This window comes from Pelophylax lessonae (assembly GCF_965119305.1).
Source record: "Pelophylax lessonae genome assembly, chromosome: 8".
Taxonomy (NCBI): Eukaryota; Metazoa; Chordata; class Amphibia; order Anura; family Ranidae; genus Pelophylax; species Pelophylax lessonae.
The window spans coordinates 184516628-184536061 of NC_138775.1; the positions used below are offsets into that span (position 1 = coordinate 184516628).

At 46.4% G+C, this 19434-nt stretch overlaps 1 protein-coding gene across 1 annotated transcript in view; it reads left to right on the plus strand.

Annotated features, from left to right (window-relative positions):
- The window catches only part of PTBP2 (polypyrimidine tract binding protein 2), a 161183-nt gene that overhangs the window by 134990 nt on the left and 6759 nt on the right, over positions 1-19434 (plus strand). The window contains exon 13 of the mRNA XM_082264967.1: positions 17293-17370. Within this exon, the coding sequence (XP_082121093.1) occupies positions 17293-17370 (78 nt within the window). The remainder of the gene's footprint in view (positions 1-17292; positions 17371-19434) is intronic.

Here is a 19434-nt window from a genome sequence, read left to right on the forward strand (position 1 = left end):
ATAAAGCCTTTCTATTATTACTTGTGTGTCCCCTTGTGACAGTCTTGGCGTCTTGTTCCCCTATTTTGTATTTATTACTTCTGTCACGGGACTGCATGAAATAGTTTTCAGTTTGATACGGTATATTTTGGCTATAGGAGTATTATGATATATATGTAATCTCCTGTAATACTGTGGTTCTGATCCGGTGGTAAATCCTCCCCCTGTTTTTTCAGAAGTCATCCCAGTCTGGTCAATGAGCGCATGCAGACTTCAGCTCTGCGCTAGGTCGGCCACGACATAGCCCCACTCGACGGGGGCTGGCCTTTTGATTTAAACTACTCACGAGGTCGCATACGACCGGGTCTCAGCCCGAGTTGCTGCGTTCCTTCTGGCAGACAGCGACCCCACACCCCATTTCGATGGAGAGAGGTTCTGTCTGCAGCCATGCCCACCTGATTCCTGCTATGGTGTACAGCTGTCCCCCCTCTCCCCCTGGAGGGTTTTGGGGTGGATGTGGCCCCTCCTTGGAATGGTCGGACCCCCGGGTTCCCCTCCTTTCTGCAGGCACACACACCCCCCCCCCCCCTCCACGCTGGGGCTATTTGGATGGTCTGGCCGCTTTCCTGGGATACGGCCGGACGCTAACTGGCGATGGGGGCCGGGGGTGCACCGCCGGCGACAGGACGATCAATTGTTTGGGGGGGGGGGTGGTTGTACCTTGTGGGGGCTCCTGGCAGGGCCCCCTGTGTGGCCTAGATCTGTCCTTGAGGCCTGGTATCCCTCCTGGGTCCCTGTCGTTTTGTTGTAGCCTGCATGTTTCTATACACAGAGGCCATGTGTGTGTGTAGACCGGTAGCCATTTTCTTGTGGTTTTGCCATTGGAAATAGCAGAGGCCATGACAGTGGAGCCCTGTGGGTGGTGATTTTGGTGGTGGGAGCCCCTCCTCATCCCCTGGTGCTGACTCTGGACCATTTTACTTCTTGATTGCCGCACGTGTAGTGCAGATTCTCCTGGTGACTGCAGGTGCCTGTTTCTGTGGGTGGTGAGTATTGGCGTCCTCTCCCTCGCTGCTGAGGATCTCTTGGTGCTTTGTGCCTGGCGACTGGGTGGTGCTGCCAGTGCGGTGGGGATTGTCCCTTTGCAGTGTTTTAAACTTTTTGTGGGGTCCCTCTAGTGACTCATGGAGTCTTTGGAGCATGTTTCCTCACTTGATCCACTCTGAGGCTTTGTGGGGCCCTCCGGGTCCCAACCATCTATCCATTCACTGACGGCAGTCCTAGTGTCCCGAGTGGAGGTGGCTTAAGAGGGGCGGGCTAGTAAAAAGCGCACCCAGCCTTCCCCTGCCTCATCTGTCTCATCAGATCCAGAATCTGATTCGGTCACCGTGGACGTGGGTCACCCTGCTGGGTCTGCAACCACGCGCCTGGAATCCTCTGATGGTGAGGATGATTTCTCCATGTCTGCAACCGCGCACTAAAAGGCACTGGTAGATGCCCTGATTGTATCTCTGCGTGAAACCCTGAAGATGGAGGATGCCGCTGAAGTTGCGACGGAGGCGCAGGTTACCTTTGGCACTCACAAGCCATCCAAAGTGGCAAAAGTGTTTCCTTTCCCTGCCTATTTAGACAGAATTGTCGCTAAAGAGTGGGGACGACCATAGCGCCCCTAAGCGCTTTACTAGGCGTTACTATGAGGAGTCTCTTCTTAAGAAATGGACTGTGCCACTGGTGGTGGACCCTCCCATTTTCAGATTAAACAAGGAAACCGTGATTCCAGTTGAAGAGTCCCCTGCCTTTAGGATCCAGCAGACCGGAAGGCGAAGGCTGTGGCCCGCACTATGTACACTCTGGCTAGTTCCGCAATGAGGCCGGTATTCACCATTGCCCTAGTGTCGCAAACTCTGACCAAGTGGGCTAAGCTCCTACACCCTGACTTGGAGGGGTAACAGCTCCCCCCTGCCTTTGCTGAGCTGGCGGACCAGCTGGTCCAAGGGCAGCACTTTATCTGTGATGTCTCTTTTGGATGTGGCTCCCCCTATGGCTCGCCTCTGTTTTGGCAGGGGTCCTTTGGCGTGTTTTTTGGCTCAAATGCTGGTCTGCGGATCAGACTTCAAAAAATGCCTTGACTGATCTTTTCAAGGAGATAGCCTGTTTGGAGCTACCCTGGATGACTTTATTAAAGGTCTCACAGGGGGGGAAGAGTACTTTCCTTCCGCAGGATACTAAAAGCAAGGAACTTCGTCGTAGACGTGGGCCTTCCTTCTCGGCTCATAAGTTTTTTCGTCCCTCAACTTCAACTGACAAGGGCTCGAAGCCTTTCAGGGCCTCTTCTGGAGGATCCAATCTAGCCTGGTCTGGCAAGCCAAGGTCAGGCTTCTCCAGCCCTGGGGACAAGGCTCCTTCTGCTTGAAGGTGCACCCTCACCCGTAACAGGGGTAGGGGGGGGCGTCTTCGCTGGACTCCCCGGGTGCAAGACAAGTAGGTCCACAAAGTCATTTAGTCCGGCTACAAGATCGAGTTTCGCTCTGGAAAACATCCACCGCCAACATCGAGTATAAGAGGAATCCAAGATTTTCTACGCTTATTTGACTTGCTTGTTATATGACATTGCAAGTCCATGCGATCTGAGCTCTGGTGAATGAGGGACTCATTCCTCCTTTTTTCCTTGATTGGGAACCCATGAGAACATCATCCAGTGATATCCGCTTCAGAGGGATTCAACACCTTACCTCACTAGCTCATCTGACCGGTTTGCCATATGGCATTATAGGTCCATGCGATTCGGTAAGCGCATATATAGTCTACCTTATCCAGGGACGTTTTTTGGTCATTATTTTGACTTCTGTCGGACCTTTTTATTCCATTCGTGCAGATTTCATGTGCTGAATCCACTTGACGTGTATGCTTCACTGCAATATATGTCCATTGATAAGTACACATACACATCTTTTTTTCCGTCTGTGGAAGGGATCCAAAAGCTACCCTTACTACTTTTGGATTTTGGATTTCACATTTGGACTTATAATTTTTCATTTTTGATTCATTGTATGGGACTTATTTGACATGCGTTTGATTTACATATATCACTATATTGATTCAGGAGGTGTGCTCAGGTTATCACTACTCATCCCATGCACTTTAATGTGAACATTCTCAGTTCACAGATTCACGTTAGCGCTGCACTTTTATTTACTTTTATTTTTCACAACTTTTGTCAGTTTGTGCCAGCAGCTAATCTTAGATAGCGCAGTGTTTACACTTTTTACTTTTTTGGGGCAGTACAAGACCTGTTCCTTCAAGGGGCGATTGTCCCGGTTCTGACCTCTGAATGTTTTTAGGGTTTTTAGTCAAACCAGTTACCAGGAAGGAAGGCAAAGTGCATCCAATCCTGGACCTCAAGGCGCTAAACTGCTTTGTGCGGGTTCAGAATGGAGTCTATTCGAACTTTGGGGGCATCCCTGCGTCAGGGGGATTTCCTCGTCTATCGATATCAAGGATGCCTACCTTAACATTCCAATATGTGCTAGTCACCATTGTTTTCTCCACTTTGCTGTGGGAGAGGAGCATTATCAGTTAGCGGTGTTACCCTTTGGTCTTGCATCTGCTCCTGGGGTCTTCACAAAAGTGTTAGCCCCGCTGCTAGCTTTGCTACGCCAACGGGGAATCGCGGTACTGGGCTACTTGGACGATCTCCTTCTGTGAGGGGAGTCTCCCTCTGCTCTGGTGGAAAACCTGGAGATCATAATACCAACTCTGCGGGAGTTCGGCTGGATTCTGAATTTTCAGAAGTCTGCTCTGGTTCCGTCCAAAAGCTGGACTATCTGGTCTTGACTCTGGACTCGGCCTTAGCCAGAGTGCTCCTTCCTCTGGACAAACTCCAGAAATTGCAGGGTGCCATTTGTCTCCTGCTGTCCAACAAATGGTCATCCCTCCAGACTTGCATTCGGGTGATGGTGTCTGTTTGTTCCATACGAGGTCCCTGCATAGGGAAATTGACCAAATGGGACAAGACTGCAGTCTCTGGACAATACGTTCTGGCTGAGTCGGGGCACGAAGGAGTCCCTGATATGGTGGCTTTGTTCTCTGGCGTTTTTGGCTGAGAAAATCCTTCCTCCCCTTGTTTTGGACAGTGCAGTGGTCACCAGGGATGCCAGTCTGTCTGGCTGGGGAGTTGTCCACGGCAAGCATTCTGTTCAGGGGATGTGGACACTGGAAGAGTCCAGACTCCTGATCAATGTCTTGAAACGCTGAACAATCAAACTGTATCTGGATCATTGGACAGATCGTCTTCAGGGTTGTCCAGTGCACACTCAATCGGACAGTGCCACGGCCGTGGCTTATCTCAATCCCCAAGGGGGCACAAGAAGGGTCCTGGCGGCTCTAGAGGTAGCCGGAATTCTAAGATGAGCAGAACGGTTTGTTCTAGCCCTCTCCGCCGTACACATTCCCAGGGTGGAAAACTGGCAAGCAAATTACATCAGTCAGCAGGCGTTGGACCAGGGGGAGTGGTCCCATCATCCGGATGGGTTTCATCAGCTGTGTGTCCGATGGGGCACCCCTGAGGTGGATCTCTTGGCGTCTCGGCTCAACAGAAAGGTTGCAGAGGTTTGTGGCTCAGTCAAGGGATCCTCTGGCGGAAGCCACAGAGGCGCTGGTGGCCCCGTGGGGTCAGTATCGTCTTGATTTGCGCCTTCCCTCCTCTCAAGCTTCTGCCAAAACTTCTACGCAGGATTGAGGCAGAAGGGAATCCAGTCATCTTAGTGGCTCCGGACTGGCCTCGCCAGGCTTTGTACGCCGATCTGGTGTGGCTGGTCGCCTACGTTCCTTGTCCGATTCCTCTCAGAGAGGATCTGCTGTCCCAAGGACCGATCTTCCATCCTGCTTTACAGTCGCTGGCTTTGATGACTTGGCTGTTGAACGCCAGGTGCTGAAGGATATGGATTTATCTGAGTCAGTGATTCCTACACACTTGAAAGCTAGGAAATCTGCCTAGAAAGATCTACCATCGTACGTAGAAGACATACATTGCGTGGTGTGAGTCTCTTGGGGTTATTTCTCGCTCCTTCTCGTGGCTCAAATCTTGACCTTCCTTTAACAGGGGGTTGAACAAATATTGGCCTTGAGTACCATCAAGAGCCAGGTGTCGGCTTTGGCGGTCTTCTTCCAATGACCTTCGGTCACACACTCCCTGGTACGTATCTTTTCTTCAGGGTGTCTGACATTTGGTTCCTCCAGTGCGGGCTCTGTTGCCTCCTTGGGATCTTAATTTGGCGCTTTCAGCTATACAAAAGCCTCTCTTTGAAAATATTCGGGAGATTCCCCTGCTTACGCTGTCCCAGAAGGTGGCCGTTTTAGTGGCTATCACCTCTGCGCACAGGGTGTCGGAACTGGCAGCGTTATCCTGTCGTTCACATTACCTGGTGGTTCTTCGCCCCTGTCCATTGTGCCTTCCAAAGGTTGTCTCTGATTTTCATTTAAATAAAGACTTTGTGTTGCCTTCCCTGTGTCCCAGGTCTAAACATCCGAAGGAAAATGCCTTGCATGTGATCCAGGCAATTAGGGTGTACCTGGCAGCTATGGAGTCTTTCAGGAAGTCAGACTCTTTGTGCTCACAATTAGTCATCGAAAAGGGTTGTCAGCTTCCTCTGCGACCGTTTCCAGATGGATCAGACAGACGGTGGTTTAGTGCAACTATACAAAACTCAGAAGGCGCACTGACCTAGTGCATTATCCGAAGACAAATAATTGTATAAAAACACGTTAAGTATTATACTCACAAAGGCAACAGTAAAATGCGGATCACAGATCTCAATAAGTTCCATCCAATGTATCCACATGTATAGATATAACAGTCACTGAAGACCCCGTGGGCTCATGCGTTTCGAGGAATCTCTCGAAAAGCATCAGCCCACGGGGTCTTCAGTGACTTTTATATCTATACAGGTTGATACATTGGATGGAACTTATTTGAGATCTGTGATGTGCATTTTACTGTTGCCTTTGTGAGTATAATACTTGCCAGATTTTTATGCAATAAATTGTTTCGGGATAATGCACCAGGTCGGTGCACCCTCTGTGTGTTTTGTATTGTTGCTGTGTTAAACTCCTCAAAGTCTTTGAGGGGAGCAAGGCCATGGTTACCTGTTTCCAAAAGCAATGAAGATCTATGCAATTATGCATATCCATGCGGCGGGGTCATTTTCCTAAGCGCAGGAGGTATTGTGCGTGTGTGTGTGACTGTTTCAAGACGGTGGTTCAGGCCTTTTCCAAAAGGTCAAGTTCCTCCTTTCCCTGTCAATGCGCACTCTACTAGGGTGCTTAGTGCCTCCTGGGCTTTCCATCTTTATGAGTCAGTGAAGTAGGTTTATTAAGAAAGAATAGCGCACACATGCAAAAGAAATGACTATCAAATATGGAGACCATCCATAAATAAAAATGGGGATTTAGTCCCACCATATGGCCATATCGTGTTCAAGCCCACCACTGCATCAAAGTACCCCATTATCAGTGGGTCCTACACTATCCATAAAAAAGGGGTGAATCCAGCCTCTCTTACCCTTGGAGACAACACTCCTTGCTGGGAAGGTGTGCTAATGCACTACAGGGGACTCCTCCTATATCTACTTGATAGTGGACACCAATAGAGTACAGGTGTGTGTGGGGGATGGGATGCTCAACCCCAGAAGTCTGGTCAGACCGAATACATAATAAACAAGCAAAAAATTGGGGGAGCAAACCCTGAACATGTATATCTAAAGCCAGTGCAGCTATGGACCAAGCAACATGTATATTAAGAAAGAATAGCGCACACATGCAAAAGAAATGACTATCAAATATGGAGACAATTATGGATTGTCTCCATATTTGATAGTCATTTCTTTTGCATGTGTGCGCTATTCTTTCTTAATATACATGTTGCTTGGTCCATAGCTGCACTGGCTTTAGATATACATGTTCAGGGTTTGCTCCCCCAATTTTTTGCTTGTTTATTAGTGAAGTAGGTTTGCAAGGCGGCCACCTGGTCGTCGGTGCACACTTTTACAACGTTTTTTTAAGTGGATGTGTTGGCATCTGCGGATGCTTCTTTTGGCCGCAAGGTTTTGCAGGCTGCTGTTTAAGAGGACCTGATCCTCTTTGAGGGCGTGTTGTGTTTTTTCAGGTAGGTTCTAGTTGTTGAGCTCTTGTTGCCTGGTTGGCTAATGTTTAGCCTTGGGAATTTTTTTTGTTGTTCCCACCCTTTAGGTTTAACACTGCTTTGAGACGTCCCAATGGTTAGGAATATTAGGAGCTGTGTTTGTCAACGAACGAAAGAGAAAATTAGATTTTTGACTTACCATAAAATCCATTTCTGTGATGTTCATTGACGGACACAGCACCCACCCCTCTGTGGAGTTATCTTTCTCCTGACACCGCTTGTAACAAAACTGAGTGGCTATAGCAGAGAGAGGGGCTGCTCATGGGTGTAGCCAGAATACTTTTCTGCCTAGTGTCCTACTCCTGTAGGGGGCAGTATAACCCAATGGTTATGAATATCAGGAGCGGTGTCCAGCCAGAGAAATGGATTTTACGGTAAGTCAAAAATCCCATTTTTTGTCTTTACTATACAGTACTGTGCAAAAGTTTTAGGCAGGTGTGAAAAAATTATGTAAATTAGGAATTCTTTCAAAAATGGAAGTGTTAAGTTTTATTTTTTATTTTTTTGTCAATCAACAAAATGAAAAGTAAATGAACAGAAAAAAAATCAAATCAATACTTGGTGTGACCACCCTTTGCGTTCAAAACGGCAAACAGTTTGTGAAGGAACTCAGCAGGTAGGTTGTTGCAAAAATCTTGGAGAACTAACCACAGTTTTTCTGTGGATATAGGCTGCCTCATATCATATCCACATCATATCATCTCTCTCTTCATGTAATCCCAGACAGACTCAATGATGTTGAGATCAGGGCTCTGTGGGGGTGGAACTATTACTTGCAGGACTCCTTGTTCTTCTTTACGCTGATGTTAGTTCTTAATGACATTGGCTGTTTGTTTGGGATCATTGTCCTGCTGCAGAATAAATTAATGGCCAGTCACATGCCTCCCTGGTGGTATGACATGATACTGCCTGTATTTCTCAGCATTGAGGGCACCGTTGATTCTGACCAAATCTGCAACTCCATTTGCAAAAATGCATGCCCAAACTTGCAAGGAACCTCCACCATGCTTTACCTACAGACACTCATTATTGTACCATTCTCCAGCCCTTTGGCAAACAAACTACCTCCTGCTACAGCCAAATATTCAAATTATGGCACATCAGTCCAGAGCACCTGCTGCCATTTTTCTGTACCCCAGTTTCTAGTGTCTTTCATCTGCTGCATTGTTTCCTTGGCTGACCACTGTGGATACAGTCCTCAGCGTTGCCCGTTTCTTTGTGGTTCTTCAAAACCGCTTGAACAGCACATCGTGATGCCGTAAAATCCTTTTCCTGGGAGACACCTTACTGGTACAGTATATCTTTCTTGAGTCTTGTTGCTGTGCTCAGTCTTGCCATGGTGTATGACCGTTTAACCACTTAAGGGCCAAACCTATTTCTGACACGTTTACAAGATAAAATCACTATTTGTTGCTAGAAAAATACTTAGAACCTCCAAACATTACATATACATACATACGTATATATATATATATATATATATATATATATATATATATATATATATATATATATATATATATATATATATATATATATATATATATATAAGCAAAGACTCTGGAGAATTAAATGGCAATATTTTAGGTCACATGGTATTTGAATGGCAGTTATTCAAACCCAATTTTTTTGGATACAATACAATTCACTGAATTAAAAAAAAAAAAAATAAACAGTAAAGTTGGGCCATTTTTTTTATATATTTTGAAAGATGTCACGCTGAGTAAGTAGATACATAACATGTTACGGTTTAAAATTGCGAACACTCGCGGAAAGGCGACACAATACGGTACTTAAAAATCTCAATAGGCGAAGCTTTAAAAAAATTTTAATGGTTACCAGTTTAGAGTTACAGAGGAGGTCTTTTGCTAGAATTATTACTCTTGATCACGGCGATACCTTACATGTGATTTGAACTCAGTTTACATTTGCGGGCATGACTTGCGTATGCAATTTCTTTGGTGCCTGAGCACACGGGGACGGGGGCGCTTGAAAAATGTTTTTTTTTTTTTTCCTGTAATTTTTTTTATTTTTTTTGCTGTTCCTTAAAAAAAAAAAAAAAATCTGATCACTTTTATGGCTGTCACAAGGAATGTAAACATCCCTTGTGACAATAATAGACAGTGACAGGTACTCTTTATGGAGCAATCTGGGGTCTAAAAGACCCCAAATCCCCCTTTTGCACTTAAAGTACCGTATTTATCGGCGTATAACACGCACTTTTTCCTCCTAAAAAATGGAGGAAAAAGCAGCAGTGCGTGTTATACGCCGATCTTAAAAAAAAAAAAATGGCCAGGAAGCATTGCCGAGAGCAGAAGGGGCGGGCCGGACCGAGGAGAAGGAAGGACGAACTGTCATAAGAGCAGAAGGGGGTGGGCCGGGCCGAGGAGATGGGAGAACGAGCGAGCGCAGTCATCGGAAGTCCCGCCTATGACAGACGTCACACATCTCGGCAGAGGAGGCGGGACTTCCGATGACTGCGCTCGCTCGTTCTTCCTTCTCCTCGGCCTGGCCCGCCCCCTTCTGCTCTTATGACAGACAGCTAGTCCTTCCTTCTCCTCGGCCCGGCCCGCCCCTTCTGCTCTCGGCGCTCCTTCCCGGCCTTTTTAAAAACAAATATGGTCAGTTCCAATGGCGCTTGCGAGGCTGCATATTTGGACATTGCGCTTGCGAGGCTGCATGGACACTGCTGGTGGGCTGCATTAGACACTGCTGGTGGGCTGCATTATAGACACTGCTGGTGGGCTGCATTATAGACACTGCTGGTGGGCTGCATTATGGACACTGCTGGTGGGCTGCATTATGGACACTGCTGGTGGGCTGCATTATGGACACTGCTGGTGGGCTGCATTATGAACACTGCTGGTGGGCTGCATTATGAACACTGCTGGTGGGCTGCATTATGGACACTGCTGGTGGGCTGCATTATGAACACTGCTGGTGGGCTGCATTATGAACACTGCTGGTGGGCTGCATTATGGACACTGCTGGTGGGCTGCATTATGGACACTGCTGGTGGGCTGCATTATGGACATTGCTGGTGGGCTGCATTATGGACATTGCTGGTGGGCTGCATTATGGACACTGCTGGTGGGCTGCATTATGGACACTGCTGGTGGGCTGCATACATGGACACTGCTGGTGGGCTGCATACATGGACACTGCTGATGAGGATGCATTCATGGGCACTGGTGAGATATCCTTTTGATTTAAAAAAAAAAAAAATTCTGAGTTCAAAGCTGTTTATTTTAAATTTAAGCTTTTTTCCTGAAATTTCTCTCCAAATATTGGGGTGCGTGTTATACGCCGGCGCGTGTTATACGCCGGCGCGTGTTATACGCCGATAAATACGGTATTCAAAAAGCCCAAATCTGTGTTTTTGAATACTGTCATTTTCCTAAAATCTGCGTCAATGACAGCCAGAAAACTGGAAGTTACATTGTGATGTCACTTTCGGGTTACTTCATCTGAGCCTCAATCTAAGCCAAATCTGGCTTCGTTCGGGACTCTAACCAGCCGGTGGACAAGGCGACTGGTCGCTCGGGTCTCCCAGAGAGACTGGAGACCCAGGCAGAGCGGCGTTGCTCCTTGTGATAACAGCCAAAAGGCTGCTGAGCCGCATCGGTTATCACATGAAAGCTGACCGCCGGCTTTAAAAAAAAAAAAAACTCTAGCTGCGGGCTTCACCCCAGTACAACCACTTCTTCAAGCTGACGTACAGGTACGTCGGTCTGCAGGAAATGGTTGAATGAAACTGTCTTCCACAACCTCCCCTTAGTAGCAGAGTTTGATTGTTCCTCACCCAGTTTTAAGCCACATACACAGCTTTTTCAGTTAATGGCTGTATTTCAAACTACATATGAAATTGATGATCATTAGCACCTGCTTGGTATAATTGGGTAATCCTAAAATTCTAATCCTACAAAATGATATTGTGCAAGTGTAAAATTGATGCTGGTTGAAAGCCTAAGGGTAGCCACATCAAATAGGGATTTGAATTTGGTTTTTCGTCTTTGTTTGCTTACTTTGCATTTTGTAAACTGCTTAAAATAAACCATTAACCACTTCCCACCCACCATATAGCAGAATGACGGAATGTGGTTAAGTTATCCTGACTGGGCGTCATATTACTTATATTAGGATAAGCCGCTCGCACGCACCCGCGAGGGCATGCAGAGCGGCGATCGGTGGTGCGGTGTGTCACTCTGACACACCGCATCTCTGATCCCGGTAAAGAGCCTATGACGTAGGCTCTTTACCATGTGATCAGCTGTGTCCAATCACAGCTGATCACATGGTAACCAGGAAGTGCCGTTGATCGGCTTTCCTCTGTTCGCGCTGACAAGGCGCGAGTACAGGAGAACAGATCGGTGGCTCTCCTGATGGGGGTCTGCACTGATAATCAGCACGTTGATCATCAGTGAAGACCCATCAGGGATGTCCACTAAAGCCCCACCAGGGATGCCAACCCATGCCACTAGGAATGCCAATCAGAGCTTTTCAATGATGCCACTCAGTGCCTATTAGGGATGCCCATTAGTAATGCCTGTCAGTGCCTCATCATCAGTGCCCATCAGGTCTGCATATTAGTGCCTCATCACCAGTGCAGCCTCATCAGTGCTCAGTGCAGGAGGAAACGTACTTATTTACAAAATTGTATAACCTAAATGAAGAAAAACTTTTTTTTTTTTTTTTTCAAAATTTTTTTCTAAAACCCAGTGGTCATCAAATACCACCAAAAGAAAGCTCCATTTGTGGGGGAAAAAATGATGAAAATCTAGTTTGGGTACAGTGTTGCATGGCCACGCAATTGTCATTTAACCACTTAAGCCCCGGAAGATTTTACCCCCTTCCTGACCAGGGGGTATTTTGCGAATTCGGCACTGTGTGATTTTAACGGACAATTGCGCGGTCATGCAACGCTGTACCTAAACAAATTTGACGTCCTTTTTTCTCTTACGTCCTCCGACAGTCGCCGCCATCTTCATATTCGTCACAATGGGGTATTAGACTTTGCTCCGTAGGAGTAGCTAGGCAACAGAATATGTTAATATTAAAGCTTTTAACATATCCCACCCCCAGGGGGTGGTCCCCTCAGTCAATACCCTCCTACTTCCTGTATCCATACCTCAGTTTCAATGTCTAGCTTGTCAGGAGTAGCTGGATGTCTCCATGCTGGGGCATTTTGTCTCAGCCTTTCTCTTCTTTTTTTGATTTTTGTTTGAGTTTTTTCTCTCTTTACTTAGCTGTTATTTTTGTCAGCATTAGTTAGTTCTTCTGATGAAGAGGATTCGTGCGGGCTGGGTCTCGGGCTGATCCCCCTGGTCGCAGGTTGTGGGTCAGTGGCTTCCCAGCCTGCCTTCGAGCGTTCAGTCAGGTAATGCTCCTGGCACAATGAACGACCCATCCCTGTTCGCTGCAGGGATGCTATGGTGAGGTGGCTACCTCACTGGACGCTGTGCGGTTTCTCAACCCCAGTTTTTTCTGCGTCCTGGATGCGACTCTCCCTGTCACATGTGCAGTGGCTTGTTCGCCTGTGCGGGTTCCCCACGCCATCTAGGAGGTAAGTGTATCTGTGTGGGGACCTGTCTGTTTGGGGGGGTGTCAGTCTGGGACTGTGTAACCCTGCCTCTGTTCACACTGTTAAGCTCTTTATCTCTCTGGCTGCATTATGTGGGCTGCAAGGAGGGGGGCTGTGCTGCACTTTCTGTGTCAGACTGTGGATGTGTGACAGGCTGTGTGCTGTGGGGCATGATGTATCGTGTTTGGGCACATTACAGCGACCGCTGCGGCGGTCCGCCATGTTTTACTGTACTGTAGTGTTTTTTCTGCGGTCCTCACTGTGGTGGAGGAGCGGCGTTTTTGGCGCCAAACGGCGCCATTTTGGCAGCGCTCGCTCCGGCCGCATGTTAACACTGCAGGCGGCCATTTTCTTGTAGCCTTCCATAGGCTTTAATAGAGCGCCCTGAGTTACATCACTTCCTTTTCCCTGGGCGCACCGATCGAGGCAGTAGCAACAGCAGTGGTCTCTCAAGGTTTTTATCCTCTCTATTCCTATATCCTTGCCTGAGTTGAGCTTTTATCCCTGTGGGGGTCTATTTGTGCTACTGTGTGTGTGCGGTGGGCTGCGCTCGCCGCGCTTGTTAAAGGGGCAGTTAACCCTTTATTTTCCAGCATATTATTTGGGGGCAATGGATTCTCAGGAAAGCAAATTTCCTGCCACTTTGGTGGGAGGCCAAGGGACTGCTGGACCCTGGACCAGGGGGAATGGTCCCTCCACCCGGATGTCTTCCAGATGTTGTGCGCGAAGTGGGGTCTTCCGGAGGTAGACCTGTTCGCGTCTCGTCTGAACAACAAGGTGAAAAGGTTCGTGGCAAGGACACGCGATCCTCGGGCAGACGCGTCGGACGCGTTGGTAGCTCCGTGGCATCAGTACCGACTGATGTATGCGTTTCCACCAATTCAATTGCTGTCCAGGTTCCTTCGCAGGTTACACTCGGAACAAAACACAGTGATTCTTGTGGCACCGGACTGGCCTCGCCGGTCCTGGTACGCAGACCTCGTGAATCTGGCGGTCGACGCCCCGTGGCGTCTGCCTCTTCGAGAAGATCTCCTGTCTCAAGGGCCGATATTCCATCCTGCTTTACAGTCGTTGGCTTTGACGGCCTGGCTGTTGAGACCGAGGTCCTGAAGGATAGGGGTCTCTCTCCTGAGGTCATTCACACTTCGAGGAAATTGCGAGGAAATCTTCCTCGGGGAAGGTCTATTACCGTACTTGGAAGGCCTATTTTGCCTGGTGTGAGTCCAGGGGGTTTTCACCTCGCACATACTCGGTATCTAGAGTGTTGTCCTTCCTTCAAACGGGTGTCGACCAGCGTTTGGCGCTGGCTACGGTCAAGGGTCAGGTGTCTGCGCTGGCCGTTCTTTTTCAACGTCCTGTGGCTTCTAACTCCTTGGTTAGCACTTTTGTTCAAGGGGTGCGACATCTGGTCCCTCCTAGGAGGGAACCTCTGCCTCCTTGGGACTTGAATCTCGTTCTGTCCGTATTACAACATGCTCCTTTTGAACAGATCAGGGAGATCTCGTTGTCTATGTTGTCCAAGAAGGTCGCCTTTTTGGTGGCGATCACTTCGGCTCGCAGAGTGTCGGAGCTGGCGGCTTTGTCCTGCAAGTCTCCGTATCTGGTCATTCACTTGGATAAGGTGGTCTTGCGACCTAACCCTTCCTTTCTTCCGAAGAGAGTTTCGGAATTTCACCTCAATGAGGACATTGTCTTGCCTTCGCTTTGCGCGAAGCCTAAACATCCGAAGGAGGTGAGGTTGCACTCTTTGGATGTTGTTCGGGCGATTAGGGTTTACCTTAAGTCGACTGAGTCTTTTCGCAAGACGGATTCTTTGTTTGTCCTTCCGGAAGGTCCTCGGAAGGGCATGGCGGCGTCGGCTTCTACCGTCGCCAAATGGATCAGACAGACCATTGAGCAGGCATATGCTTTGAAGGGAAAAGTTCCTCCTATGCCTGTGAAGGCGCACTCTACCAGATCTCTGAGTACGTCTTGGGCCTGTCGTCATGGGGCTTCTGTGGCCCAGGTGTGTAAGGCGGCGACTTGGTCGACCGTGCACACTTTCACAAAATTCTACAGAGTGGATGTTCAGGCATCGGCAGATGCTTCCTTTGGCCGCAAGGTTCTTAGTGCGGCAGTTCCTTAGGGTCCCTTGTTTTGGACCCTTGGCTGTTTGGGATATGTTTTTTTGTCCCTAGGTTATTTGTTTTTCCTGGGTTGTTGCTCCTATTGAGCAAATTTTTTTCATGTTGCCCAGCTGGTTTCCTTCCTTTGGTAAGGTTCCTTTCTCTGATGTGGAGACTGCTTTGCCTTTAGGCGCGGCTGCGTTTCCCACCCCTCATGTTTGCACTGCTTTGGGACGTCCCCATTGTGACGAATATGAAGATGGCGGCGACCGTCGGAGGACGTAAGAGAAAATGGAATTTTTGTAAAATCTTACCTGTAAAATTCCTTTCTCTGAGTCCTCCGACAGTCGCCGCCCCCGCCCCTCTTTTGGGGTTTGGTTGTATACTCTACTGCTATTCCACTGAAACTGAGGTATGGATACAGGAAGTAGGAGGGTATTGACTAAGGGGACCACCCCCTGGGGGTGGGATATGTTAAAAGCTTTAATATTGACATATTCTGTTGCCTAGCTACTCCTACGGAGCAAAGTCTAATACCCCATTGTGACGAATATGAAGATGGCGGCGACTGTCGGAGGACTCAGAGAAAGGAATTTTACAGGTAAGATTTTACAAAAATTCAGTTTTTTTCCCACAAATAGAGCTTTCTTTTGGTGGTATTTGATCACCTGTGCGATTTTTTTTTTTTTTTTTTTGATCATGCGCTGTAATCAAAAAAGAGCGACAATTTTGCAAAAATAACAATATTTTTCAATTTTTTTATATGAAATTCCCCAAAAAAAAATGTAAAAATCAAGTTTTTTTTAAATTTTTGACCAATTTGTTTTCTGCTACCTATGTTTGGTAAAAAAAAAATCACAATAAGCGTATTTTGATTGGTTTGCGCAAAAGTTATTGCGTTTACTAACTAAGGGAAAGATTTTTCAAATTTTTTTTTTTTTTTTTTTTTTTACGAGTAATGTCGGCGATCTGCGATTTTCTTTTTTTTTGCGACATTGCGGCGGACAGATCGGACCCTTGACTGACATTTTTGACACTTTTGGGGGTACCAGTGACATTACTACAGTAATCAGTGCTATACATATGCACGGTTACTGTAAAAATGACACTGGCAGGGAAGGGGTTAACTTTATTAGAGATGCAGTGACTGTGTGTCCCTAGCGGCGTGCTTCTTACTGTGCAGGGATGTGGCTGTGTGTGTAACAGCACAGATCAACGGTCCTACATAGCAGGACTGTTAGATCAGTGCTTTTACACAGGGAAGAATGACAGGCGGCTTTGTTTACATTAGCCTCCTGCCTTTCTCCCTTCACAGCGGACGATCGCGAGTGACCGGCGGACAACGGGTCCGCCGGTCACACGCACCGAGGTGTCCGTAAACGAGCCGAGGCGGGAGCGTGCCTCCGGCGACGCGCGCCCGCCCGCAATTGGCTCCCAGGCTAGTGGCGTATATATACGTCACTTTGCCTGGCCGGGGCTGACCGCCGCAGTAAATAGTCGTGCGGCGGTCGGCAACCGGTTAAAATGCGACCGCGCTAAAAGATGAAATTTGGCCTGGGCAGGAAGGGGGTGAAAGTCAAAATCGAAATCACGTGTAAAGGTTCGCTTCAATTATCCAATAAAATGAAAAGAAAATCTCGGTTTACCTATTTCTTGCATACGATTGGGTAATTGAATTTAATATTCACACAATTTATTGTGTGAACTTTCTCAAATCCTTTAGGAAATCAGCATCTTTAACTCTAGATTAATTGATGGTTCCAAGCTAAGTAGCTGGTAAAGCTCATATGACCCTTTACTCACTGAAGAAAGGTATTTTTTTTTTTTTTTTTTTTAAATCTAAAATGTTGTTTTACTTTAATTGCCTGCTGTATTAAACACCGTCAAACAAAGTTTTCTGAATTAAATAATAAAATTAAACACATGCCTCTGCGCAGCTACCCAGCACCACCAATCTCCTGTCAGCAGAGCTTAGGCAACACCAAAAATGACTAAAAATCTCTCATAACATTTGTGATCCAAACTCGGTGAAAAAAAACACCTAAAATGTCTCTCCACTCAAAAGTCACAAACTTGTGTGCTCCAATAATGTGTTTATAAACTCCTAAAAGTTCATTAAGCTATCCACAGAAATCAAAGTGTTCATAAAAAATTGACTAAATCCTGTCAGCCCTGTAACCTCCAGTAATCTACCTTATGCTGTGCTAATGAAATGCTTCTGCTGTGGTAATAAATGATTTACATGGTTTGTTATTTACACATGGTTTTACAAAGCGTTTCCTAAATGGTTTTCACAAATGGTTTGACTCACAATACCTTCTTATATTTGAGGGCTTCTTACACCTGAAACAGGCTGCAAACCTGTAGAGGAAACCAACTTTCCAATTTTTGTTCTTTTAAAGTGTTATTTCCCAACGTTTTCATTTCAGGCAAACGATTACTGAGGAAGACTTGCGCACTCTGTTCACCAACACAGGAGGAACTGTCAAAGCATTCAAATTTTTTCAGTAAGTTTTTTAAATCTTTGTGCCAATATTTATTTTAATTGTTTTATGGTACTACAGAGTATTACACATATTCAGCGAAGTATACAATAGTTTGAATGTAATACCAGAGCAGTGTCCGAGAATGTGTTAAGTATCCCATATACAGTGGGGAAAATAATTGATCTCCTGCAGATTTTGTAAATTTGCCCACAAAGAAATGAAGGGTCTATAATTGTTATCATAGGTGTATTTTTAAATGATAGAGACAGAGTATCAACCAAAAATCTTGAAAAAAAAAAACACAATACAAAAGTTATAAATTGAGTCGCAGTTCAAGTGAGTTAAATAAGTATTTGATCCCCTACCAACCAACAAGAATTCTGGCTTCCACAGCTTCAGCCGGAACACGTAGATGGGTCATGGGTGGGTCTTCAACCATGGCAATGACTCAAAACATACTGCCAAGGCAACAAAGGAGTGGCTTAAGAGGCACCTTAACCACTTGCCAACCAGCCGCCATACTTATACTGCGGCAGATGGGCTGTGTCCTGCGAAATGAGGTGCCTGTATGTCATTTCGCAGGACAGCTAGTGGGGGCGCGCATGCACTGATTGGCTGCAGGGGGAACCAATCACCGGGCACCCGCGAGTGGTCTCCGTGGAGACAGAACAGTGGTCTGCCGATGTAAACACAGCAGACCACTGTTCTGTCAGTAATGAATACAGGGATCCTGTGTTCCTCCTATTTAGGAACACAGGTCTCTGTGTTCATCCAGCAAGCCCATCCCCCAAACAGAAAGTACCCCCTAGGGACACATTTGACCCTTTGTTTGCCTCTGGTGTTAACCCCTTCCCTGCCAGTGTCAGTACAGTAACTGCATATTTTTTTAGCCACAATGTTGCAGTCCAGCTAAAAATAGCTGATCGCCGCCATTGCTAGTAAAAATTAATAAAAATGACAATCTTTCCCCTAGTTTGTAGACACGATCCCTTTCAATATACACTTATTGGGATTTTTTTTAACCAAAAATATGTAGCAGAATACATATTGGCCTAAAATGATGAAAAATTAGATTTTTAAATTTTTTTTTTTATTTTATTGGGAATGTTTTATAGCAAAAAGTAAAAATCTGCGCTTTTTTTTTTACAGCGCAAAAAATAAAAATCCTATAGGTGATCAAATACCACCAAAAGAAAGCTCTATTTGTGATGGGAAAAATTACATCAGTTTTATTTGGGTACAGCGTCACACAAACGCGCAATTGTCCGTTAAAATAACACAGTGCTGTATCGCAAAAAATAACTGGTCATTAAGGGGGTAAAACATTCCAAGCCAATAGTGGCTGCCAAGAGACAGCCAAGAAACCTTAAGGATTTAGATAGGATCTGTAAAGAAGAGTGGCCCAAAATCCCTCCTGAGATGTGTGCAAACCTGGTCACTAACTACAAGAAATGTCTTACCTCTGTGCTTGCCAACAAGGGCTTTTCCACAAAGTACCAAGCCATGTTTTGCTTGGGGATCAAATACTTATTTCTCTATCGTTCATTGACAGACGTAGCTCCATATTCTTCTTAACCATTGGGTTATGCTGCCCCCTACAGGAGTAGGGCACTAGGCAGGAAAAATCTTTACCACGCATATAGGGCAGTCCCTGAAGGCATACACGCACTCACTCTGCTATAGGATTCAGTTTGTTACTGCCTAGTTTGAGTAGGATCTCGTTCCAGGCTGAGGCTTTGGTCTTAGCTGGTTTTCTCTTTTATTTTAAAGGGAACCTTTGTTAACATTTTAATTATTTAGCTAGTTATGTTCCTGAGAGAACTGCATTCAACAGCCAGACTGTGTTTCGGACTGGATATCCTAGATCAGTGATGGCGAACCTTGGCACCCCAGGTGTTTTTGAGCTACATTTCCCATGATGCTCAACTACGCGTCAGAGTTCATGCGCATCATGGGAAATGTAGTTCCAAAACATCTGGGGTGCCAAGGTTCACCATCATTGTCCTACATCCTTAAGGTCTCCCAGTCTGGCCAGCAAGCTTGTGCAGGTTTTACCCCCACGCTAGGCCTCGTCACGACAGATAA